Source organism: Schistocerca nitens, chromosome 5 (assembly GCF_023898315.1).
Source record: "Schistocerca nitens isolate TAMUIC-IGC-003100 chromosome 5, iqSchNite1.1, whole genome shotgun sequence".
Classification (NCBI taxonomy): domain Eukaryota; kingdom Metazoa; phylum Arthropoda; class Insecta; order Orthoptera; family Acrididae; genus Schistocerca; species Schistocerca nitens.
In genome coordinates this window covers 553,305,969-553,332,359 of record NC_064618.1, presented here as the reverse complement: position 1 = coordinate 553,332,359, position 26,391 = coordinate 553,305,969, and the positions used below count along the sequence as shown (strand labels likewise).

General features: G+C 39.2%; 1 protein-coding gene across 2 annotated transcripts in view; it reads left to right on the top strand.

Moving 5' to 3' along the window:
* Positions 1-8,726: 8,726 nt before the first annotated feature.
* The window catches only part of LOC126259767 (uncharacterized), a 40,356-nt gene continuing 22,691 nt past the window's right edge, over positions 8,727-26,391 (top strand). Inside the window, exons 1-2 of one of the 2 annotated variants that reach the window (XM_049956771.1) lie at positions 8,727-8,844; positions 24,180-25,943. In XM_049956771.1, coding sequence (XP_049812728.1) covers positions 24,261-25,943 — 1,683 coding nt within the window. In that variant the 5' untranslated portion in view covers positions 8,727-8,844; positions 24,180-24,260. Of the gene's footprint in view, positions 8,845-8,988; positions 9,119-24,179; positions 25,944-26,391 lie in introns of those variants that run through there. The other variant, XM_049956772.1, reaches the window with a different exon arrangement.

Here is a 26,391-nt window from a genome sequence, read left to right as displayed (position 1 = left end):
TATTGATGTTCGTACAGCCATCAAAGAGGAAACAGTAGCACGAAGTAGGGCATCCTTCATCCGCAGAGTGACCCTATGTATGCAAGCCAATGGGCATTACTTTGAGCATGAGATGTGAACGCTATGTTTAGTATGTAGTGCAGGTATCACAGTGGAAGTTTCTACAAAGGGCCATTTTACCCAGTGATGCTAAGAAACATTTGTTTGCAACGATTTGTCATTTAACGCATTAGATAAACATAACATTGATAATCATGTGATAATAAAACTAATTGGTTAAACATGTTTACATTCATCTTCTTTGTCCTACCTGAACTTCCCAAATCAAAACATTTTTACCTAAACAATGGTAAAACTTTTAGTCCACTTGCTCTTTTCACTAAAACCATCAACATGAATTTTACTATTACGAGTGAATCATTAACTGTCACTTGCGCTAGATCTACAATAAAGTAAAGTTTTAACGTTGAACGGCATTACCTTTTTAGTAACGGATTAACGATAAGCGAAGTTGACTTTGTGACTACCGTTGCGGTACACAGATATGTTACAGAACCGCATCAGCCCTAGCCTATGGGATAAATACCTGCTGGAATGTACGACGTTAATGCAGGATGGCAGCAGACCGTATTATTCGTTTCGGATCTCTTGATAAGTATGGAAGTGTGATTACGCATGTCAATCACATCGCGATTACGGGCAGCATGGGGTTCATGCCTGAGCCTCAGGACGTGCGCTAGCAGCGCATGTCGGGTGTTTCAAGCGTCAACTTCGCGTCTTAATATCTCGGGATGTAATGGGAATATTGCGATGCAATCAACTCCATTGTGTATGTGCTTTGTCATGCTATGGATTGCTGAGGAAAAAATATAGGAGGTCCATTTAAAAAAAACGTAAGTTTGTGTTAAAAAACACATATGCTTTCGTTTTAGAATGTTTCCAAATATGTACATTCATGGGCCCCAGCCCTACATTGATACCGGTGAAAGTCGTTTTCCAATAGCTGTTATTGTTCCAGAGGTATTTTGGGTGGACAAGATAGCTGGGACTCCCTGTATACCACGTCTTTAGCGTCCACCCATCGTTTATGCTTTGAAAGGAAGCCCACACATCTCACTAATGCCGTGCTCCCTCGACATCTTATAAGGCGTTATATGAGAAAGCTTCTCTGCAATTCCTCTGCATTGAAAGTACTGGTAGTTTCTTCACCATGACCGTCCTTTAAGATGTAAGTACTTGGGTTTGTACGTCACACTTTGCAAACTGTAAATATCTCCGTTAATCGGTTTCCTAGGTATGATTTCTCAAATAGTGTCTTGTTTTTTGAAAAATGCACCAAATCGCCTACATTAATTTTCTATCTGCTTCGATCCAGCATTTTAATGTGATTGTACGCTATATTTAGAAGCTCGTTATTACAGACGTCTATAGCGTGCATTTTAATAGTGTTATTTCGAAAGGAGTTATGCCATGCAGAATATCGAGTCACTGATATGATCCTTACGGGTTCAAATGCTCCACAATACTGGTTTACATGCGGGAGAACGCCGAGTGGTGATGTATTCTGTACTGATCTATTACTAGCCTCCAATAGCGATTGTATAAATCACCTCCATGATCAGTTTGAAGGTTGTCATGGCATCGATTCATATCTGCCTGAAGCAGTTGCTCAAAGAGTCTGCCACTTTCTTACTAGTCTTCACCTTCATAGACAGAGAGCAGGCGAATTTCGAATACGTATCTATAACCATGGTCGTACCCAGCGAGGGGCAGGGGGGGCAGCAACCCCCCCCCCCCCCCAGAAGATATTTGAACTCGTTCGCGCAGATCCGGGAGTAATTTTTTCGTCTTCGGCACGTTACTGTCGGCAAATCCTAGAAGATTATTACTGAATTAAAAAGTTGTATTTTTAAACAAGTGCATTCTTATATTTAAAATGTTTATTGAAAGGTACGCCCTTGTCTATAACCATTAAAATGTACTTGAAACCTTTATTTACATGTGAATATTATCTCATTTCCACGAGGTCGGCCAGCCATAAATCATCCAAACCACACATAATAACACATCTACATTCAAATGTACTTCTCACTGGTTTATATAGCTCTCGGACAACCGTTTCCATAATTATTCAATAATACATTTTTCTCTCAGCTCGGAGGTGACTGATGTAACTTAATTTGTATGCGCCGTTTTCCCTGTGGCTGATGATTTTTTGGAAATTTGTGGTAAGGTCTTATGGGACCAAACTGCTGAGGTCATCGGTCCCTATGCTTACACACTACTTAACCTAACTTAAACTAACTTAAGCTAAGGATGACACAGTGACCCATGCCCCGAGGGAGGACTCGAACCTACGACGGGAGGAGTCACGCGGATCGTGACAAGACGCCATAGACAGCGCGGCTACCCCGTGCGGCCACTAATGATTTTGTGGGTAGCTGTAATCGTTCTATGATTTTGTCAGGGTCGTCGTCGTGTATGTATTCCACAGGTCACTTTTATATTCTCTTACACTAGATGTTGATACAGTGGCTTATACATACGAAGGCGGGGCGGGGGCGGGGGCGGGGGCGGGGGCGGGGGCGGGGGCGGGGGCGGGGGCGGGGGCGGGGGCGGGGCTCCCCCCCCCGCCCCTTGTGGGGCCGCCCGCATTACCACCCGTGCCGCCAACGCCAGTCAGCCCGCACGCTATTCGTTCGTTTCTTTCTCCAGTCGACTCGACTGAGTCAGGTTATCGAGTAGTTGTACTTTCCTATGTAGCACGCGCGTCCGCGTCATCATATTTTATACGTTTCTGTCTGGCACATAGATAGCTAATACATACCTCCGACAAAAGCCGCGGTTATTCTAGTGATTTGTTATTCTGTCTGGTATTTATCCGAGAAAAATTGCGAATATTCTACTGTTTTCTTGTACGGAGAACCTTCGATGCATAGCGTTATAAATAAGGACTATTCGCCGAATAGGGAGGTGGTTTACATTCAGAAGCAAAAATATTAAGACTGAAGAATGAACAAGTAATAATCCTTAGTTGTAGCAAGTGCAGGTGTGAAGATTAGTCAAAAGTGAGAGTGATCAGTTGATTGTGAAGTATTAATAGTCATACGTAATATTTCAGCGTAGCCGGCCGGGGTGGCCGAGCGGTTCTAGGCGCTACAGGCTGGAACCGCGCGACCGCCACGGTCGCAGGTTCGAATCCTGCCTCGGGCATGGATGTGTGTGATCTCCGTAGGTTAGTTAGGTTTAAGTAGTTCTAAGTTTTAGGGGACTGATGACCTCATAAGTTAAGTCCCATAGTGCTCAGAGCCATTTGAATCATTTTTTTTTTCAGCGTATGATCGTACCTCTTTGCAGAGATACATACTAGGATTTGAAGTTTTTAACGATATCAGATCCACTAAAGCAGCGTGTCTTAAGTATCTAGTTAAGCATACTGGATGTTTTCCCAACATCCCTGATGACTCCGTATGTCTTATCTATCTTGCTAACATTATGCTGGTTAATGTAATCGGTAATAGTATAGTCCATTTCTTCCTCTTCTTCACCCCTTCTTATGCCTCCATCCTTTTAAGACTTTCGGTTACTAGCCTGAAGGTCTCTGAAAGAGTATTGTCTCGTTCCAGCTATCCTAATTTCAGTAATCGTAATTTACTGCGAATAGCATCGACGACTTTGCGTTTTGTCAACTTACTGCTGCATATTAAATTACATTCGGGGTAGTATACAACTTATATAGATATGTTAGTGAATATAATTCAATTTGTATGCGCTGTTTTCCCTGTGGCAGATTTCGTTTGTCTAACGCTCATTCAGTCTTGTTATCCTGTTCATTTACTATACTGATTAGCCTCACAATAGTTCTACTGCTTTCTTCCAATGCATTTCTTCTTCAGCATTTAAAAAACTAAAACTTAACTCCGCCTGAACAGGCCATGAAATCCCAACGGTACCGACCGGCCGCCGTGTCATCCTCAACCAAAGGTGTCACTGGATTCGGATATGGAGGGGCATGTGGCCAGCATGCTGCTGTTCCGACCGTGTCAGTTTACGAGACCAGAGCCGCTACTTCTCAATCAAGTAGCTCCTCAGTAGCTTCACAAGAGCTGAGTGCACCACGCTTGCCAACAGCGCGCGGCAGACTGGATGGTCACCCATCCAAGTGCTAGCCCAGCCCGACAGCGCTTAACTTCGGTGATCTGACGGAAACCGATGTTACCACTGCGGCAAGGTCACTGGCTCTTTCATAGCTCTTAATGTTCCTTCAGATTCATTGGCCTTTATAGTTATCGTTTTGAGGGCATCCCCCAACACCTGCATTGTAGTTGCAAGTCTCACTTGTCATCATTTTTGTCAACATTATTTATGTGTTGTCTATTCTGCATGTCAGAATATATTCAAATGGTGAGTTTAAGTTGTGCATCCAAAGATTAATGCTCGTGGGCGACCATGGCCAGTAAGATTTGTGGGGTAAGCTCCACAACCTACAAGGTACATAACTTGTGGTTTGGTATGAGGTTGAAATCAATCTGTGTGCACAGGCGTCACCAGACTTGCAATAGAGTCTTGTCACTTAAAACTTAATCGTAAATGATGGATTGACAGATGATGGATTTCTTCCTCTAGGGAGCAGGTGAGGCGACAGAGTAGATCAGATTTCACAATCTCATATTTGTTTTCTGCTAGTGGGGGTGAGGGGCTGCAAGGGGGCGACATGATATTACATATTGTATCACCATGTTTCCACGAGTGGCTAAGAAGAGTGACGAATTTCATACCCTCACTGATGATGTCACTTGAAATACAAATGCTGTCCAGAATTGCAATGTAATTTATCACCATGTGATGTAACAAGGCCCACTCCTTCTGAAGAAGATATCTTTTTTAAATACCGAAACCTACCACAGGAGCTCAATAAACCTTTGGTTCGGAAGTGGTTGGCTGATTTTTTCAACATCTTCACGATGGAGTTGGTCAATTTGGCCAAAAAGGAGGTAGAGTGGGATGTGTCCTGTGACCAACAGGTTACCAAGATGATGTTCATAGTCAAAGAACAGCTGAGGAAGTATTGTCCACACATGGCACGACATGATGCATGATAGTTACTGTGGGAGACAATGCAGGCGGCTGCAAGAGGTTCAGAGTGACCGGATTCACATGCACAGCAGCGTATAGCTCTTTGAAAGAGAGTAAGCATTAATTCAACTCGTAGGACTCCTGTTGCCCGGGGGTAGCCTGGTTTTTGAGTGAAACGTGGTCCCTTACTACATCCCATGGTACATTGTTTGTTACACTCCATTGTCCAGCAGCATTGCACACTGTCGTAGCACTGTGTAGATGAGTGTCACTATCATTTCCTGTCACATAAGCTGCAGGCAGGGTTTATTCACGACACCTGACATCACTGCATGGGATGTTGTCCAACTGCTTAACTGTGTGGCACAATGAGGGCACGACGGCGACATTGTAGCTGTGCAATTGTTGGAAATGTTCAAATTACTAGCAAACACAGTCGTCAGATCACCAACGTAGTACTGTGATGCTTAGGCAGTGATGACGATGAATAACCACAAAATTCAGATACAAATAGCACATACAAGGTGTACATAAAGTCCGAGAATACTTTCAATTATTTATTACATAAGAATCAAGCATTGTACAGATATCATACGTATGTCATTTTGAAGATAAACCCTGAAAGTTGTTTTTCACGTACACTGCCACAGCATAGTTTGGTAATTTACCGATAGTCAGCGCTAGTCGCGAACATGGCGAGTTCAGGTGCAGAGCGAGCTTTCTGTGTTCTGGAGTTCCACAAAAACAAGTGTGCTACAGCTGTTCGTCAGATGTTTAGAACCAAGTACGGTAAGAAGCCACTAACAAGGAAGGCCATTTACCACTGGCACAACGAATTCGTTACGACGGGTTGCTTGTGCCCGGCAAAGAGAAGCGGATGTCCCAGAGTGAGTGAAGTGAATGTGGAGCACGTATAAGAGACATTCATAAGGAGCCCAAAGAAATCGGTGTGTCGTGCATCCCATGAACTCGAAATGGCTCCAGTGACAGTGTGGAAAGTCCTGTGACAGAAGCTGTCTATGAAACCATTCAAATTGGAGCTAGTGAACAAGCTCAATGACGACGACAAAGACAAGCGTTTTGAGTTTTGTTCGCAGTTGCAACAATTGAATGAGGATGGGGAATGGCATTGTTGACCGCTTAATTTTTAGCGACAAAGTCACTTGTCATACTAATGGCAAAGTGAACAGGCATAACTGTCGAATGGGTACAAAGCATCCACATGAATGCACTGAATTTGAACGTGATTCCCCAAAGGTAAATGTCTTTTGTGCCTCGTCACGTCGAAAGCTGTATGGGACATTCTTCTTCACCGAGAGCACTGTCACTGGATATTCGTACTTGGACATGTTGCAGCAATGGTTGTTGCCTCAAATGCAATCAGACTCTCCGTCCATCTTTCACCAGTATGGGGCTCCACCCCATTTTCATAGTGAAGTTCGTGGGTACCTGAATACGGAGCTACCGCATCGATGGATCGCCGTGCTACAGAAGGGGACAGCTGTTTCATGAAATGGCCTCCCTGATCGCCAGATCTCACTCCGTGTGACTTTTTTCTGTGGGGATACATTAAAGACCTGGTGTATGTACCGCCTCTACCACCTGATGTAGCAGAGCTCCGGGAGAGAATACGGGAAGCGGCTGCCACAGTCGACGATGCCATGTGGGAAGGGTGTGGCAAGAATTCGATTAGCCTACCATATTGACGTCTGCCGGGTCACTCTCGCATATCAAATGTTCGTAAAAAAAAAAAAAAAAAAAAAAAAAAAATCAGAGCTTCTCTTTAAAATGCAGAATATATGACATCTGATCAATGTTTAGTTCTTGTGCAGTAAATAATTGAAAGTGTTCCCTTAATTTATGTACACCCTGTATTTACTAACAAAAGCAGCGTACACGTGAGAAGCATCAACAAAGTCTGGGCTAATAGTCAGAGAGTTTTGTATAAGGTTCTGGTGTATTGCCAGCGATGATGTTTGTCGATACATTGTTCCCACAAGAATACAGACCATCGTTGCTGACCTACCCACTATATCCCTGAAGGTGGAGCTCCCAGTGACTAGCAAATCCACCCTCTTAAAATTTTCAGGGAAATCTCTGATCTAAAAGATGAGGTATCCTGTACTGGTGCAAATGTGGTCTCCGCAATAGGCAAGACCTCAAATTTGCTTTTAAGCTATACGAGGATATCCACGCCACCAGTAACCACTTTCGCTATCTGCCAGCACATTCACAACCTTGCCACTGTCCGCCATTCGCACTCAGGCGCTGAGACATCAGGGATCCCAGGTAACAGAGACGTTCAAAGTGCCACAGCTTTCGCTGCAGGTGCCTCAACGTCATCGCAGATCAAATCAAAGTATTTTATCTGTTGAATGTGATCAAGCAGTTTATAATTGTTCCCGGACCGTGGCAAATTCCTTCTGTATCTTTATACAACAGGCATTTCCTAGCCTTCTTTTATTGCATTCAACTCATCTGTGTACAAGGAAAAATGGACCAATAAATGAAGCCATCGCTACATGCAACCTAATTACTGTTGCTATCTGATGTAAGTTAACTCGGCAATGACTGAAACACAAGTACTGCACTGTTCGCTTATTCAGGTTGAGTTAGGCGAATGTGGGACTTAGGCAGTGTGTGAAACTATATGGCGGAAGTCAGACAACACTACACAGAGACTCGCAAAATACGCAGACAGCTAGAGATATCAAAAGGTCTACCAATATAGACAATATAAACGTCTACTGATTACTTTTGAATGGAATGTGTAGAATGTGGACTTGGACCAGACGCTTGATATCACTACAGTATGTCAACTGACGCAACAGTAACACTCGCGGAACACGGCTGCACCCTTATCTACTACTTGACCAGCATCTACCACTACTGCCATGCCAACAATTATTAAGATAATTTCGAATTTCATTAACATTGTGTGAACTTCCTCACATTAAGTATTGTTTGACAAACAATCCAGGTACTGTACTATAACATAAGCTTGGATAATATGGATTATGGAAATAGTGCAAGACAAGGCGAGTTTTGGAAACTTCACCTGAATTTATGGTGTATTAGCTTGGTGATAAAATGAGTTTAGGAACAGTTTTTTTGGTACAGATTAAGCCATAACACAAAAATTATATCTAAAGTTACGTCGGAAGGGGGTTGCTGCCTAGCCGTACTAAATCCGCAACTGGATGTTCGACCAGCCGCTATCTAGTCGTCATGACTATTCATAAAAGGACATGCTGATCATTTGGGATCTATCGATGCCTCTTTGGAGATGATTTAGAAGGAAATAAACCGTAGCTACCATGTGTAAGTACGTTACCTCATCATCTGTGAATGCGAAGTTTTATCACACAAGAGTCGCTATACAATCTTCCATAACAGCGATGGAACAATTCGGAAAATTAGTCGACTACACAAACAGAAACGTTAACAAACTCAACGTTGGGCAGCCGAATATCAAATGCGTTTTGTTTACCGCTGAATCAGATACGACATTTTTGAAGGATATCTTACATTGCTACAGATCAACATTTGTTTAATTATCTACTCTCTTCTACAGTGCCATTTTACAACGTTTCAATAACTTTGTTTTGTTGGGCACAGCTGTTGCACCACATTGATTGCAGCCATGTAAACAGTGTGTCTGCTCTTTAAACTCTGCAGAGAGCATCTTGTCCGACGGTGTCATAACGTTTGAGGCAGTGTAATAAGTGTTGTTATTTTAAGTGAAGTGATGGGTTCTGCAGAAATAAGGTACGCGTATTCCTTACAATTTTAGTATAAACTATGAAGTGTATATAGCTGTTCAACAACCCAAAAAGTGAGCGCGGAGTGGAATGTAATAATAGTAGGTTACTCAATGGCGTCTGCTAGCAGACTTTAAACGGTATGTGTGTTCAGTTCTTATTTTGGCTGTATCGCTGATCATGATGCAATGAGTCAATAACATTGACCTTCGTAGATTACTTTATGAAGTGCGTGAATCTATTTTAACTGCAGATTACATGACTGAAACTAATTTTCATACGTACGTAACATAAACAGTACAGTCTACTACTACTACTACTACTAAACGCTTCCCATGAATATGTTTTCAAAATTTGTGTATGCTATATATCAGTCGAATACCTCGATAGTCGTAATTTACCTTTATTCGTGATTGTTTGTGATGCTTGTTGAATTATTGTCGGTAACTGCTGTGTTACGTGTAATTAACCATTGAAGTAGTACACACACCAGTACCTGCTTTAGACGTTTCAAGTTTAATTGCAGTTAGTTAACTATTGAAGAAAGTATACACACCGGTACCTGCTTTTGACGTTTGAAGTTTAATTATTTTGCCCTTTGTTGTCAGGATATCACTTATAGTCACGCTGGTACATAAATATCTTCTAATTAATTCTTTATCAGTCTTAATCAGTTGTTAGATTCCGACATTTCTAAAAGTTGTAGTCGTCCAAAAAAGGGTTCGTCGTCATAGAATAGTGGTATTCTTAGATTGTGACAGTACGAGACTGCTTATTACCTGGGTTATCTTGAAATCGAGCTGGGTTCATTTTTTATCTTCGAGAAACTACAGAAATTTATAGAAAAATTGTTGTCACAGAAACATCCAATAAGAATGCGCCGAAAGCAATTCTGTATGAAATTTTGCCTTGGTTCCCTAAAGTGACTGATCTTAGTACCATTGCGAGAATTACACAGGGAAACAAACTTGTCGGTGAAATATAGATACGCGTGTTTGGTAGTGCCATCTATGTTTATGTATTTTTATAGCAATGGTGTGTCAAGAACTCATGAGAATTGTAATTTCATATGGATGTTTTTGGCTCCTCTTGGGTCCTTATCTTGCTATCTTACAATCGCATCCCATGTTAATGATTTTGATATTGTTCTGTACGTGTTCTCAACCTTTATTTTAAAAATAAATTTTTCTGTAACTTTGGCACATATATTTTACTTTTGTACTGCTATTTGCATCACAGAGAATAAAATTAAAAATATAAAAGAGCTGATGATCCTGCTGAGAAGTCATAATCTGTTTTGTATGTTAAGAATTTTTGTTACCATGACATCTCCTCATGTTTAGAACCGAGGAAGTATTATCAAATTTTCTGTAGTTTTCTTAGAAAGGCAAAGTCTTCTATTAAATTACATGAAAAATTTTAAAATGTGAAACTTTAGGCTTTAAAGCAGACTGACAGACCATGCAAACAAAATAATCACTCTGCCATAAGAGTTACATTTCTATGCAGGCAGGCCTTAGGTAATGAGAAGGCTAAAAATTACTATTTTTAAGTTCTATGTGTATTGCCATTTCTGTCTGAGGTTGAAGTTATATTCGACACATGTTGCAATGTAAAATAATTTATAAGCTAGTTAACAAATAATTGTGACTGATAGTGGTCCTGGATGCGTCTGTTTATAATTATTCTATATTTTTAGCATCAGTGTGCCTTGATGTTGCTTTCCTTGTTTGAAAGGGAAAATGGGAGGAAAGAAAGAAAACCAAAAGCTAGAGATTCTTTCACATATTTCATCAAAATTTTGTATTTAGTCGAGCCCAGTGCCCTTTGTTTTTTATTTGTCATCAGTGATTAGATCCCTAATTTTGTCATAACTATTAAATGAGTAGATTTATAATTGTGTGTGTGTGTGTGTGTGTGTGTGTGTGTGTGTGTGTGTGTGTGTGTGTAAATGCTAGAATATAAATCCACAAGTACAGGGTTCAAACATTAGTGGATTCTGAGATTTTTTGTGTTTGGCAATGTGAAAAACTCAGAGTTGCTCTTGGGTTCAAAGTCCATTTTAAACTGTATGTCTCCTTATAGATGGATGGGTAAATCAGTTTGAAGATTGATCCGTGACTAGTAAAGAACTGTGCTGTTCAAATTGTTAGAGTGCTGTTAATCTGTGCACTATTTCATGTGTACCTTGCTTTATGTACGGAAACCTAAGTCCACTTCATTGTATCAATAATTTCACAACAAAGTTAATGTGGTGTACAGTTGTGGTCAGTTACAGATTCAGTATGGAACAAGAACCACTGTGCTGTTCTTCATATACACAATGATTTGAAAAATAATGAATAAGCTGCAATTTGATAACTTAATTCTGATTGGAGTATCTTGTTTGTTTGGTAGTTATATACTAACTGTGATTGTGAAAGCCTGCAGTGCAGTTTAAAAAAGTGGGACAGTGTCAGAGTATGGATTCAGAGGTCTTGAATTCAGTCCCTCATCAATCCTGGAATTTTTATGTCACTTACATCTTTTGCCTATTCAGTGGGTGTTAGTATGAAAAATGCTGAGGAGTGGTGTGGTTTAGAATTCATGTGAAACTGTAAACTCCCTCATAACTAGCTAGGGAAGTTAGTTTGGAGGTTGGAGGAAGGCAGTGGCATACCATCCTCAATAGTTTCATGTCAAATAACTTTTGTAGCATTCAAACCAACCTTGGAATTGATAACTGCTTTATCTTGTAACATAAAGGAGCAAATATAAGGGTTTCCAACTACAGGTCTTTGTCATTGACTCTTCTAGATCCTTTGAATAAATGGGTGGATGACAGACTACAAATCTAAACATTTTGGGTTTAATTCTCAGCCAATCCTAAGATTTTTCTTCCGTCTGGCAATGATTTGCTTATGTGAAAAATGCTGAGTTGCATGATGATTCAGAGTCCATGCTAAACTGTAGATATCCATGTAATTGGCAGTGTGAGTCAGATCAGTGTTTTGTGGATGACAGAAACATACCACCTCAAACATGACCAACCTCAGTAAAGCTCTACCACATCCAAATCAACTATCAGGGTGAGGAAAGACATACTTCCTTTTTTTTTAACTTGCTTGTAGCAGTCTCTGCCCCTCCCCACTTCTCTCTCCCTTTTTCTCTTTTCAATAAAAGATATTAACTGATCTTTCATACCACATTATTTGATTCATTTCAAATGTGCATGCTTTTGATTGTAGTCATTTGGTACAGTGATGTTGGAAAATTATGCTTGACATCTTCATGGATGTCAAATGTGTAGGCTATGTTGCGCAGCTTAGTGCTGCAACTTATCCCAATGGCTGTTGTACTGGTCTAAAATCTGCAAAACATTGAGTAATGAAAACTGAGAATTACATTGCAAGTGAATGCAGAAAATACTTACTGAAAAATGTGTTTTGGATTTTCTTGTTTACAAGCCACTGAAACATTGATAGAGTTGCTTGCGTAAGAGTCTTTGAAAAGTGGGTAGAGTTTGCTTGTTTACGAGCCACTGTAACAGGGATAACCAGCTCAACACTGACAAACAAATAAAAAAAATCACAATTGGATGTGAAACTTCATAAGTTTCAAAAATTTATTTGTAGATTAAAGAAAGATGAAGAAAAGAGAAAATATACACCTATGCGAAAGAGGAAAAAAGAGAAAAACAAGCACACGAGGATTGAATCCCGGTCAGACCACGTTAATTTCAGTCTGCGTTTTGCGTAGCCTGCACCTCTCAGTGAAATGAAGATTTACTACAAATGACACGTGGTTCGGATACCAAATTACACAGCAGGTCCCCATTCCCTCGTTGGATTACTGGTGTAGATTAGGGGCACACAATTTGCCGAAGGTGGTGTACATTGCTCATCGGCGTGTAATGTCCAATACTTCATTCAAAAGCTTAGTAAGTTATTGTCTGTTTCTGAGTGCTTGTCTGATGCTCACTGTCTTATTTTTTGTAACATGTGATTTATCCCTTGTATATAATTTAATTATTGTTAGCCTACAGTTTTTGGGTGTTCTGTCCTCCTCAGCGGAAAACGTTTCGTTATTCACATACATTGACCTACTCCCTGCTGAAGCTTTGTTTGCTTTAGATCACTATGATGAAAGAGTATTGTTTACAGTTTCTGTAATCCTCTGTTCAGCCATCCAGATTTAGTAATCTGTAGTTTCTCTAATTCTTTAAATACAAATTTCTGTATGGTGCCTTTGTAATAGATACAGACTATTTCCTTCCACTGTGCTTTTTACGTCTGAGTGTGTGCTGTGTCCCTCACATTTCAGCAAGAAAAAAGTATCTGGATTTTTAAAAAATTTGTTTTATTATTATGTCACCAAAAAGGTCATTTATGAAACTTGAACTTACCAAATGTAAATGTAATTGAAAATGACCGTTGCTGTATACAAGCAACACACCAACTATAGTGTAGATACTTCAATGTGGCAGTTAGCCATAAATGTAAACAAATGAGAAAATAAACTGCCACTGGGAGAGCAGTGGTGTGGGGTGGTTGCTGAAGCCCCACCTCACTCTTGCAATGCTTGCAGTCTCCACCTGGAATTTGTACTTACGTGAAAGTAGAACTGACTGAGGGTCACAGGCATTGCTGATCTTTCTGAGTGTAATGGGACTTGTACTCAAACCCCATGGTAGACCAGTACTAGTCTCTGTACTCATTTCAGATCGAAGAAAGAAAACAATAAGCAACACACAACACAAAGTGAGGGGGAATACGTGCAACATTTGGAAATGGCTGCCATGCAATTGGTTGCTGAGTAATAATAGTCTACAAATATAAAGCCACACAATTCAGGACAGTGCTGCAATATCAATGCAGCTAAAGAAATAATTTCTATTAAGTTTGACTGCACTACTTGTTGTGTTGTAGGTAGCAAATATATCATCATCATGATCATAATCTACTGCCTGCTATATAGAGGCCTCCTTTAGATTACTACTTGTTTAACAATTCTCAGGTAGCATATATGCACCCATAAATTAAATTAATTGAAAAGAAAGTAATGGCATTGATGATTTAATCGGTGAAACACAATTCATGAAATTAAAGCAATGAAAGTTGCTCCCTTCATAAATACTGAACTTGCAATGTTACAGGTTGAGTAAAAATCTGTACCTTATCTGGGTTTGAATCCCAGTCTGCTATGAATTTCATTTATCAGCAAATGTGCATCCATGTTGCTGCTGCAAGTTTTGTAATTTTATCTCCCACCTTCCGTTAGGTTGTTGCCTTGGTCTTTTCGTAGTACCTTGGAACCCAGAAAAGAACTTCTTTGAACATATACAATTCATTCACATTCCTTCTTATCATGTCCATCTTGCCAACATTATAATTACAGTTACGCTACCCGCCCAGATAGCCACACACGTTAAATCCCCCTATTTCCAGGATTCCTATGCATTCCATCCTTAATTTGAATCCGCACAGTACATCAATGATGGGCCTGTGTGCCGGCCAGCTTGGATGTGATTTTTGGATGGTGTTCCACATCCCAGAAGGTGAATACTGGGGTAGTACCCATGTCCTCCTACACAAACATTTAGAACACTTCCTTGCACTTGCCCATAGAATTTAATTTAGACACAGGTAAATGGCTATCATTGATCCCGTCCTGGGGAAAGAATAAGAGACTGGTGGCTGTTGACAGATATTCTCCTTAAACCCATAATCTGCATCTGTAGCAGAATAGTTATGTCTTCCACTCCAGTCTGTCCTTGATCTTTTTGTTTGTTTTTCCTTTCTCTGCAAGTAACTCAATAACATGTAATTTTGCAATGTTCGTGGGGAAACCCTTAGTTTTTCAGTGGATGTCATGTTAGTGTGTGTCTCACTGTTATAAATGAAAACTGTTAATCCATACTGACTTTAAACTTTCAGTTTCAGACAAATTGCAAGTTTACTGTAGAAAATTCTATTTAGCTTACCAAAAGCACTCCAGGAAATTTTTCTTTTGTGTATAGTTATTTTACTGTTTGTCTGGCAGTTTTCCTGAGCTGCCCTAAATACAAAAAATCATCAGTTAGTTGTGACTTAATTGTTGATTTTGCTTTCTGATATGTTGGCTCTTGATTATTTTAGTTTCATTATAATTTAAGTTCTTCCACTTGTTGAAGTTTGTCTGTGTTAAGAGGCAAACAGCACACTGGAAGAATCAGTTCCTTGTTTCTCCAGGGCTTTCGTTCCTACTGAGTTGGGCACTTCCTGAAAATCTGTGAATCTGAGGCAAAGTTGTAACCCCTGCTCGTTATGCTGTTGAACTATAATTTCATTCATTAGTTGCAAATGATTCAGTGAGCTTTATCCACATATAAAACTTTCTTATTAATTTGCATGATTAAAATCCAGCTTTTTTTCTGTGTGGTTGATGATAATTTTACTGAATACCTTGTGCATTACAGAGCAGATGCCAGTGGGGCTTTTACTTTTTATTCTTGCCTGTCTCCTTTTCAGTGAAGAATTCCACTTTCAGTACTGGTCCAGTTTTGAAGAATAACTTCTTCCACAGACACTTTGTAAATTATTTTGCAAGTTCCTTCCACTGGTTAACATTTTTCCTCCACTGTTAACTGTTTCTGTGGAAACACTTCATCTCTAGCCACCTTTCCTGTCTTAATACCGCAACCCACATTGTACATATCATGTGGCATTACTTCCAGAATGCTATTACTTTCATCATCATCTGTCTTTGTTGATGATTCATATTGTCAACATTACAAGCATTTGATGGAGCTCCATTTGATATTTTATTTTCTTTTGCTCGTTTTCTACTTAGACATTTTTTGTGTTTTGATATTTTTTTGTGTTTTCTACGTAGATATTTTTTTGCCTATGCCTGTATAATTGCAGTTTCCTGAGACACTGAATTTGGTGATTAGCTCCATCTTGTACACCTCACTGTTCTTAAAGACATTATGATGATCTACATTTATGATTTATTGCCTGATGAATTCGTTTGTTTGTAGCACTGTATTTACACAACTTTGTGATCTATAATCACTTTAAATTGTGAAGTGGTTTTGATAAGTTAAACATCTATACAGACCTATACAGTAGGACTGGTATATTTTGCATCCTAAAATACAAGCAAATCACAACTAACATAACACTTAATATTAACACTCTAAAATAGCTGTTGTCCTGATAATATCACAAATATTATATATATTGAGATCAAGACATGGTGAATTTTCTTCCACCCCTTATATCATCCATTATTATGAATTAAAAATTAGTGGATACTGAGCCTAAAGAAACTCGAACAATTTCTAGGTCATCTGAACCAGCCAGTACTGCCCGGTGGTGGCTTTGTTCCATAACACAGTGATGATGTGGCGTGTGATGACATACATGTGCATATAGACAGAGTACAGAACACTGGCGATATGGTCAGCAATGTAACCCAAGATCTAGGTTGTGCCATAAGGTGTCAGTTGTTTGTGAGTTGGCCAAGGGTTATTAAATGCTTCAGTCAGTCCTCATTATCTATATAGGTGCTCATCGTACTGTAAACTTAATTTCTTGAATAGGTTATAATAGAGGGAAACATTCCACGTAGGAAAAAGATATCTAAAAACAAAGATGATGTGACTTACCAAATGAAAGTGCTGGCAGGTCAACAGACACACAAACGAACACAAACATACACACAAAATTCAAGCTTTCGCAACAAACTGTTGCCTCATCAGGAAAGAGGGAAGGAGAGGGAAAGACGAAAGGATGTGGGTTTTAAGGGAGAGGGTAAGGAGTCATTCCAATCCCGGGAGCGGAAAGACTTACCTTGGGGGGAAAAAAGGACAGGTATACACTCGCACACACACACATATCCATCCACACATATACAGACACAAGCAGACATATTTAAAGTTTGGGCAGAGATGTCAGTCGAGGCGGAAGTGAAGAGGCAAAGATGATGTTGAATGGCAGGTGAGGTATGAGTGGCGGCAACTTGAAATTAGCGGAGATTGAGGCCTGGTGGGTAACGGGAAGAGAGGATATATTGAAGAGCAAGTTCCCATCTCCGGAGTTCGGATAGGTTGGTGTTGGTGGGAAGTATCCAGATAACCCGGACGGTGTAACACTGTGCCAAGATGTGCTGGGCTGGCCGTGCACCAAGGCATGTTTAGCCACAGGGTGATCCTCATTACCAACAAACACTGTCTGCCTGTGTCCATTCATGCGAATGGACAGTTTGTTGCTGGTCATTCCCACATAGAATGCAGGTAGTGATATTTCTTCAGCGAATACAATATTGAGTCAAATTTACCCCAAACTCTTTGTCTTTAAATATGTCTGCTTGTGTCTGTATATGTGTGGATGGATATGTGTGTGTGTGCGAGTGTATACCCGTCCTTTTTTCCCCCTAAGGTAAGTCTTTCCGCTCCCGGGATTGGAATGACTCCTTACCCTCTCCCTTAAAACCCACATCCTTTCGTCTTTCCCTCTCCTTCCCTCTTTCCTGATGAGGCAACAGTTTGTTGCGAAAGCTTGAATTTTGTGTGTATGTTTGTGTTCGTTTGTGTGTCTGTCGACCTGCCAGCACTTTCATTTGGTAAGTCACATCATCTTTGTTTTTAGATATAATTTCTTGAATAAGCGTACTTACCTTCTGTCAATGGAGAGTTATGGGAAGTGATTAAAAAGCTTCCTTCTGCAAATGAAGGATTCAGTTTAAACAAATTTTTGTGAATTACAAACTACTGTAGCGTGATTTCGAGATGAACAGTACACCATTCTTACACCTCTATGATGCAACATCTTTGGGATAATTATTGGAGAAGCAAATGCTAAATTTATGGAAAGCTTTAGTAAGTTGGATCTGTGGATATTCACAACAATCAGCTAATGGTGTAAAATATTTCATTACATTGCAGAAAACAGTAGTACCATTAGCAAGCAACATGATTTTGGGTGAACAGCTCACAGCTCCAGGTACAGGGTGATTCAAAATGAATGAAACAAAAAGAAAGTATTCATGTGGCTGCAGTAATGATTTTATTTCAGGAATACACATAGGGAGACTGAAAGGTTAACTCTCTCAGTTCCTATGGTCATCTATAGCTGTTTGATTTTGGCTCCTTTTGTGACATTGTGGATGTCTATCCACTACTGCATTTCTTGCCAGATGCATTGCGACTTAGACCAATCAATGGAGTTAACCACGCCGACTATCCGACGCCTTAGCTGCAGTAACTCCTGCGGAAATGGGTGTATGCAAACCATCTCTTTCACACATTTTCAAAAGAAAACGATCCATGTTTGTGTACAGTCAGATGACCGGTGGGGCCACAACGTGAATACCCATCGTATGATCCAGCATGACTGATCCAACACTGTTAAAATATTCATTGAGAGGTGACTACTTACGAGGTTATGCCAGTGTGGAAGATATCTGTCCTACTGTAAAATGAAGTCTGCTACTTCTTCTGTCAATTGAAGTAACAACCAGAGAGAAAGCATATTGAGGAAGGTTATGCTATTAACTGTGGGAACTGTGAAGAAGAAAGGACAAAAGACACTGTGTTTGGTTATGGTGCAGAAAAGTTAAGTCTCGGAGAATCACATTCATTTTCCCGAGAGGTGTACTGGTTTTGTGTACCGCATATTCTTGTGTTATGCTTGTTAACTTTGCCGCTTAAGTGAAATGTGGCTTTGTCAGAGAAAATAAGCGTCTCAGTGAAACCATCCATCTCCATCTGTGCTGCAAGACCAGTGCATAATTGTTTCTCTTTTGGTTTATTGTCTGGTTTTAGTACCTATAACTTGTGAATTCTGTAAGCAGACTGTTGAAGCTTGCACAATACGCACCACACTGTTGATTGCAACACATTTACTTCTGTGATGGTACGATGCATGGATTTTCTGGCACTTCTTTCATAGACCGTAAAAATGTTTTTCACAACTTCATTTGGGACTAATGGTTGTACTGTGGTTTTCTTCTTGCATATGCACCCTGTCTCCTCTCATTTAGCAATGTTGTGGTGGTGTGGTGCCACGTAAACCAACTTAGTCCAAAAATGTCTATTGATGATGTTTGTGCATCTTCTGTGACATTGTACGCCTTTTCTATCATAGATGCCACCATTTTGACCAATAACACCAGAAATGGACAACAGCAGCAGTTTTCCATGTTTGATTGTTGCCATTATAAATTTTGGAAGTTAACCTTTCAGTCTATACATGTATTTCAGGAATAAAGTCATTACTGCACTCACAGGAATACTTTCTTTTTGTCGCATTCATTTTGAATCATCTTGTACGTATGTTATTTCTGAAACGGAAAACAACAGAGAACCCAGAGCCCTGCTGTATAATCCGTGTCATAACTTCCGTAGTATACAAATAAGCTCCACAATGTGTTTTAGGTTATGGGTAGATATGATGATGACTATGCTTTTTGTATTCTTGGACTGGCTGTCACATCAGGTGGTATTATTATTATTATTATTATTATTATTATTACTGTTATATTTTATCACATACTCATTATTAACAAATTAAAGGTCTAAATTCCTGTTACACTTCTATGATTTTCCACTTTACTATTATGTTTTTTCTTACTGTTATAACTTGCAAAATTGCATGTGCTGCTCTTTTCATCCCATAATAATGTGATTTACTTCCAGTAGTTGTGTATCCCTATTCTTCTCTCTACAGCAGTTCCACTGATAATTTAGTCAGTGACAGATGATTACCATATGACCCACATATCCGCCTTTTCTTTTTCTTCTCATTACTTTATCTAATAACTTCCTTTGTAGCCTTCATTTGTACCACCACATTTCAAATTATTCTAGTTTCTCTGTTCCAGTTTTCCCCATTATCAGCATCCCCATTCATATAGGACTGTCTTCAAAACGCATTATTTCTGAAATAAACAAATAGTTTCTATTCTTGAATTATATTTATTGCTTTTGTCAGATTATTAAATCAGGTAAATATCCAGGAAAGAGTGATAAACTTTTTTAGGCCACACCAGTGTTGGTAAGCATAATGCTTGTAATGAATTTGAAATTGTTATAGAATAGCAGAATTTTAAGTGTTGAATGTAATCTGTGGCTTACAACACAGGAAAAAAGTTGTAGTTACTACCGTTGTTAATCATTTTCATTTGAAGTGATTTCTGACCAGAACAGAATTGGGTGTAGTTCATGTGAACTCTGCACTTATCTTCAGGAACATTTATTTCTGGGTTAATCAGTTTTGATATGGTCACAGATGATAAAACAAATGGCACCTTTTCTTCTTTTTATGACTTTGATCTGTCACCACCACACTCCCTACATCAAGCACCCATCAAAATCATGTGTAAAGGCTTCCATTAGTTCATCAAAAAGTGGGAATACATTTTTGTCAAGTGGAGTGTTTTCCGTCCACTCCTGATATGGAAGTGTAAACCACACAGAGCAAAAGTCATTGTTAGCTGTGCTCTGAGCATATATCAGCAGTGTAAACCATTCAGTCCAAAAACAGAGCAGCATTGCTGTAGGTGTAGTGATATGGTGAGAGACTAAGCACTACTTGTGGTAGGGAACAAGTGCCGAGGCTCTCGGCTTGCAGGCTTATATCCATGTTAGTGGACATGTGCTGCACTGGCCTCGTCCTCTGCATCCAAGCAGGACGACTCGTGTTAGTGACGTGCAGCATCTCCGATGCTTGCTGAAGACAGGGATACTAAATCCCTCCCCTTTAATTTGCATGTAAGGATTACAACAGCCATTTTTATGCAGTTTTCTGCCAGTGAACAGGGAAGTGTAGCTAAGCTGGTGCTGGTGCTTGTGTTTCAACGCTATGTAGCTGTATCAGTACTGGTGCGTAATGACAAGTCATGACACTAACACTACTAACAATGCAAATCCTGCAGCACACAGTCTGAACAACATCATTTATAAGTTGGGTACCTGCACGGTAAATAGTTTCTTATCTACACTGGCTCAAGTAGGGAGAGTATAGTAATAACCACTCTGGTCAGGAAACTTCTTCAAACTGTGTAAATTATTGCTAAAGCACTTCTCTTCCCCTTCCCCTGCCCTCCGACTGTCCAGACACTGCCATCGATGTTTTAGAGCCTTAGGTAATCGCTTTTTTGGATCCATCTGACATTTTATGTGACTGAAGCACCTCAATCCCATATTGTGATACATCCAATGCAAGCATCAACCATGAGCCCACCGTATACGATATCAGGCATTATGCTAATTTCAGACAATCTTTAAAGCATTGAAAAGTCTGCTGACATGCTGCCAGTCACTCAAATTTGATAGCTTCCCCCCCCTCCAACCTGATTCAATGAGTGTGTGGTTTGTGCTGCTTGCAGTATAAGCTGACTACAGTTGTTCGAAGTTAATTATCATGTTGACGCCATGTGTGGGTGTGATATCTTTGCTGCTGAAATATTTAACACTGAGGGCAAAAAAGCTGCAGTTGTGTAACTGACAACATAAGCCATTTTCCAAGAGTTTTGTGAGGAGATTAAAGGTTCCTAAGGTGTTTTGCTTGTGTCACCCCCATTACATGACATTGTGTAAGTAATTGGTGCACTGCGGACCTCCACAAATCAATTGCTCCAAGTATTTCTGAAATAGGACTGGCGTTAGCAGCCCCAAAAAGTAAGTGATTGTACTGGAACATATTAAATGATGTATTTAAGAGCAGTAAATGTTTTGATTCACTATCTTACAGAGGTTGCAGATATGCATTTTTAAATCAATTTTTGAATAATATTGGTTTCCAACTAATTTTTTTTAATATATCCTTTTGACACAGTATAGAATAGAGATAAATGTGCGATTGAATGTTGATAATTGCTTTAAAATTGTCACATACGTTTATAGACTCATCAGACTTTTTAGTGACAACCATTGTTTCCACCAATTGAGTAACTAATATGGGGAAACAGCATCTGGTTCCTAGAGATTTATGAGTCCAACCTAAACAGCATTTCTAACTGCAAGTAGTAGAGAGCAAGCTCTTTAAAATTTTGGTACTTTCAAAGGTGTCTTAGATATATGAGCAGTAAAGTTTTGTACACAACAAAGGACTGCTTCAAAAATCTCATTCTGTGTAGCAGAGAGAGACTCAATATTGCTGCATGACACTGTTTCAGATTCTAAGTTGAAATGGTCTACTATTTTTGAACCAAATAGGTAATAGTGTGCAAGCTGAAAATGTTAAGAATGTTAGGCAAGTCTAAAACTATGAATTTTAGTACACATTTGACGTTTATTGTACTTAGCTGTAAGTGACAATTTTCCATAGATAGGAACTGCCCGTTGGCGATAAGACATGACCTGCTGCTGAGCCCTTTGCAGCAGTGATGAGTCAAGCTGAGCTGCCGATATGTCTCTTCATTTATCAGTGACACGGCAGCTCCATTTTCTGGCTGGAACTTAGCTGACAGGCCCAAAATGGTGCTTGCTATACTGTGCACAGCTGATGTAACTGCATGGAGAGACATGCCTTTGCTGTGCTGTGCTGTTACTTGAGCCAGTATGCAGCTTGTTGCCACATAGCTGCCAGTGTCCATGTTTGCCACACACTCAGCTGAGAGCAGTGCAGACAGCTGTTTCGTGTATAACATTGGGTGCAGTCCAGGCATGAATGTAGCTTCACTGTTGTACATGCTCACGCTTCAGCATTGAGGTGAAAGGACATTTTTTTCTGCCCATTGAGTATTAAGAAAAGGTATACTGAACACTGAGGGGGATCGTTACGATCAGTATACTTAACTCTCTCTTGAGACGTCAGTGATTTGGACAACCATTAACTCTGATGAGTCAGAATAATCAGTTGGTTGCCACTCGCATCAATGACTGACTACTTTTGATATTTGAATTTCATTAGTCGCTGGGCTGTGAAATATATACTTTAAGAGCTATGAACACCTAGTCGTCTTCTCTACTGTGAAATAATCCTCTTCTACTTAAGAAATGCCTACAGCTCTAAGATCTGCATTGTCTTTAGAGCCTTTATTTACTATAAACTTTTTCTTGTTTTGGTCCATACTACCATCTCTCAAAATATGAAAAGCAAAGAGCTTGTAGTAGGAGAGATTTGTTTTACAGTCGGAAAGATTGTAGCTTTTAAGATATGCAATTTAGTGCCCACATTGACTGGACTTTTTTTGTTTCAAATGATCATTCCTGTCATATTCCTGAATATTGACCATTCCTCCTGGGACACCCTGTAGATTTCTTGGACCAAGTCAAGAACCATAAATGCTCCTTATTGTGTTTTATTAGTGGATTGTTCGAAACAAGATTGATTGCAAAATTAGCAACAGTGACTTACAAGAAAGTACTTGTTTTGCCTGTTTTCCAGATGACACTGCAGCTAATGCAGTGGCAAAAAATAAATATGCCAGGATATTAATTTGTCCTCCTTCACTTTGTGTTCCTGGTTTAGTTCTGTGATATCTTTTTGTTTACTAGCTTTTAAGATTTCTCTTTGTGAGATGAAGTTTTGTTAAGTGAACAGGTGTTCACCACAAAATTAATAATCTTCCACAGATTGACTATCAAGCTTCTCTGATGGGGTGAAAAACTGTAATGTTGCTGGGTTAATTGTATAGCTTTCAATGGAGGCTTTGTTGGGGGAAATAAACCTTTGTTGCTTTTATTCAAAACTTTATCAGTAGGCCTATATCCTTATATACTCTTTCTGCTGTTTGTTTTTCCTAGATGCACAAACTTTATTCACTTTGCTATATTGAACTTCTTCCAGTTTTGCTGTCCATCCAGTTGTTATTTTAAGTTTTATTAGCGTTTATTAGTTTTGTGTATGTAAGACGGCTGATCTGTGCCATAACAGCCTGTCCACCACAATCAATAATTTTTCTGAGCCTCTCTTAGCTTTAGCCAGAAGAATTATGGACATTTTAATTTACTTATGTTAAGATATCTTCAATGCCTTACTATCCTGAAAGTTGCTGTAATCAGTGATGAACTTAATCTCATCTTACACCCTTTTGACATGAACATGTGTTTCTTGATTTTTCTGCATTATTTGTTTCCATTTTGGTATTGTAATTGCACCATAAGTTATGCCCTCAACCTTTGCTTTTCTTTCTTATTCACACTCATTATCCAACTCACTGAATATGTTTGAGTTAGGTGATAGCATTAGTAAAGTGTTTTAAAAACCTATATAGACTTTTCTCTGCCTGTGTTTGTCAACTTCAGTTTTTTATTCTGTTTTTGGTTTTGACATTCTTTAACAATTTCCTTGTTTTCTCTTTATACGAACTTTTCTGCTAGTTACAAATCTGTTAAATTAATTGTTTTGATTAATATAAGCTTTTCTTTTTTAGGCTGCTTGGACTAGAGCTCCAGAACATCTTCACACAAAGATGTGATGGTTGCTGAATGCTTTTGCATAACATTATTGAGAAATGTTGTTGTCTAATGAAAAACCAGAGTTCTCAAACTCTGGTGAAACCAGCTCGTCAGTGGATGAACAGTTACTAGAGAATGTCAAGCCTAACCTCATAAGTCTAACTTCATCTGGTTCCTATTCAAGTAATCTTTTTTCTGATATGGGAAATCACAATGCTGATAATTCTCCAACAGATCTACAAAATATGGTGGAATTACAAAGTCTGGACGGCCATGGAATTTCTCTTAAGGATGTAGAAACTTCCTTAGATTCGTTTACTGTTATATTGGAGGAACCAATAAAATATTCACAGACTAGTTTAAATGGCAATGCAACCAATTCAAACATTTTGCAAAGTGGAGAGGGCTCGCACATTTGTGCATCTCCAAGTAGACAAAGGAAACACTCTGTCAATACTCCAGATCTTCTAGAAAACTGTTCACAAATATCAGCTGAACAAAGCAATGGTGGAAAAACTCGTGCTGAAACATTTAGATATCTGAAACGAAACTGGTCATCAGTTCAAGATTTATCAACTCTGCCTTTTTATTCGCAAAAAAATGAACCTGAATTCACATATTTAACACATAACCCATGCCAGTCATCTACAACAATTTCATCAGTTCAGAAGTCTAAAGATTCTGGTTTGCCACGCTCGCTGAGTTGTCTTAGTCTGGGGAGTGGTGTCAAACCATATGATCATGTTCAGAGCAAAGTAAGAGAGTACATCAGTCAGATAAAGAAAACTGAATCAGAAAGAAAGAAAAATATAGAAATCTCTTGCAGCAAGAGGGAAGATGGTAAATCTTTCCATAGTTCTATTCAGCAGGAACCTGAAGAGGATTTACGGCATATCATTTGCAAATTACAAGAAGAACTGAATGATAAAAATAACATAATATCACAAATACAAGAAAACTATGATGCACTGCTAATGAAGTATGCAGATGCAGAAAATAGAATTGACAGGTTAAGATTCAAGGTAATTGATTCATCTGTTGAAGAAATAAGATCCCATAGAACACAAGATGATTTCAGTATATGGAACAATGAACATAGCAAAAGCTCTTTAGTAAATCAGTCATATTCTGAAAGAGCTGGTTTTCATGATCGTAATTTACATTTGAGGCGAAATCTCTTCCAACGTTCATTTCTTTCAGGCAGTAGTAGTCTGCCTTCTGCTGCCAACATGAGACCAAATGGCCAAGAGAACTTTCTCAGAAACCTTAGTAATGATGCCAATTTCACACCTGAACTTAAGACGTCATCAGATTTCCTTGCAGTAAATAGAAGACTGCAGGAGGACATAGCTTTGCCATTTTTGGCCATTAGTACTCCCAATCATAGTTTCAGCAAGCCAGAATCGTCAGCAGAATTCCAACAATTGAGTTTGAGAGAAAGTGTTACAGAACTCGAAAACATGGAGGACAAAGCGTCAGTAAACTGTACAGAAGACTGTGTCATGAGAAGAGAAGAAGAAAATCTTTCTTCTGAAGATATTTTGCTGAACTCTCACATCCCACATAACTTGTCTTTGGGAGAGACTAAGAATGTAGTCAGGAGTGGTGACCAAGAGACAATTGCAAACATCTGCAGTGTTGTTTCTGACCGATTGAGGGAAACAAAGTCATTTTTCTCGAAAGATTTTTCTGATAGTGAGGAACACAAAGCAAGTTCCTCAGAGAACTCAATTTTAAAGGTATGTTATACAAGTCTTCTCACTGTAGATAGTAAATTATAAGCATTATCATATATGAAGTGAGTTTAGGAAACTGAACTTCATTCATGTAAATTCACTGACTTATAATGTGATCGTTTTCCTCTTTACATGGTAGTGTCCTGCAGGGTCTGCACACAGTTCCCAACTAGTTTTATGTCCTGTGTAATGGTGCATATTTGGTGTAAGAATTTGTGCTTATTTTTTTCTGTTGTCTCAGAGTATTTTCTTATGATGGTTATTCAAATGAGGATGTTAAGGAACTGTGCCTGTGCAAAGTCCAACAGATAGGGATTGGGACAAAAAATTATAAAATAACAATACTGAATGTGCAACAGCATTATTGTGATAACATCATTCAGGAATTTTTTTTAACACGGTTGCATTTTGTGTCGTTTGTCATTGAGGGATGTATTAAAGTTGGAAAACA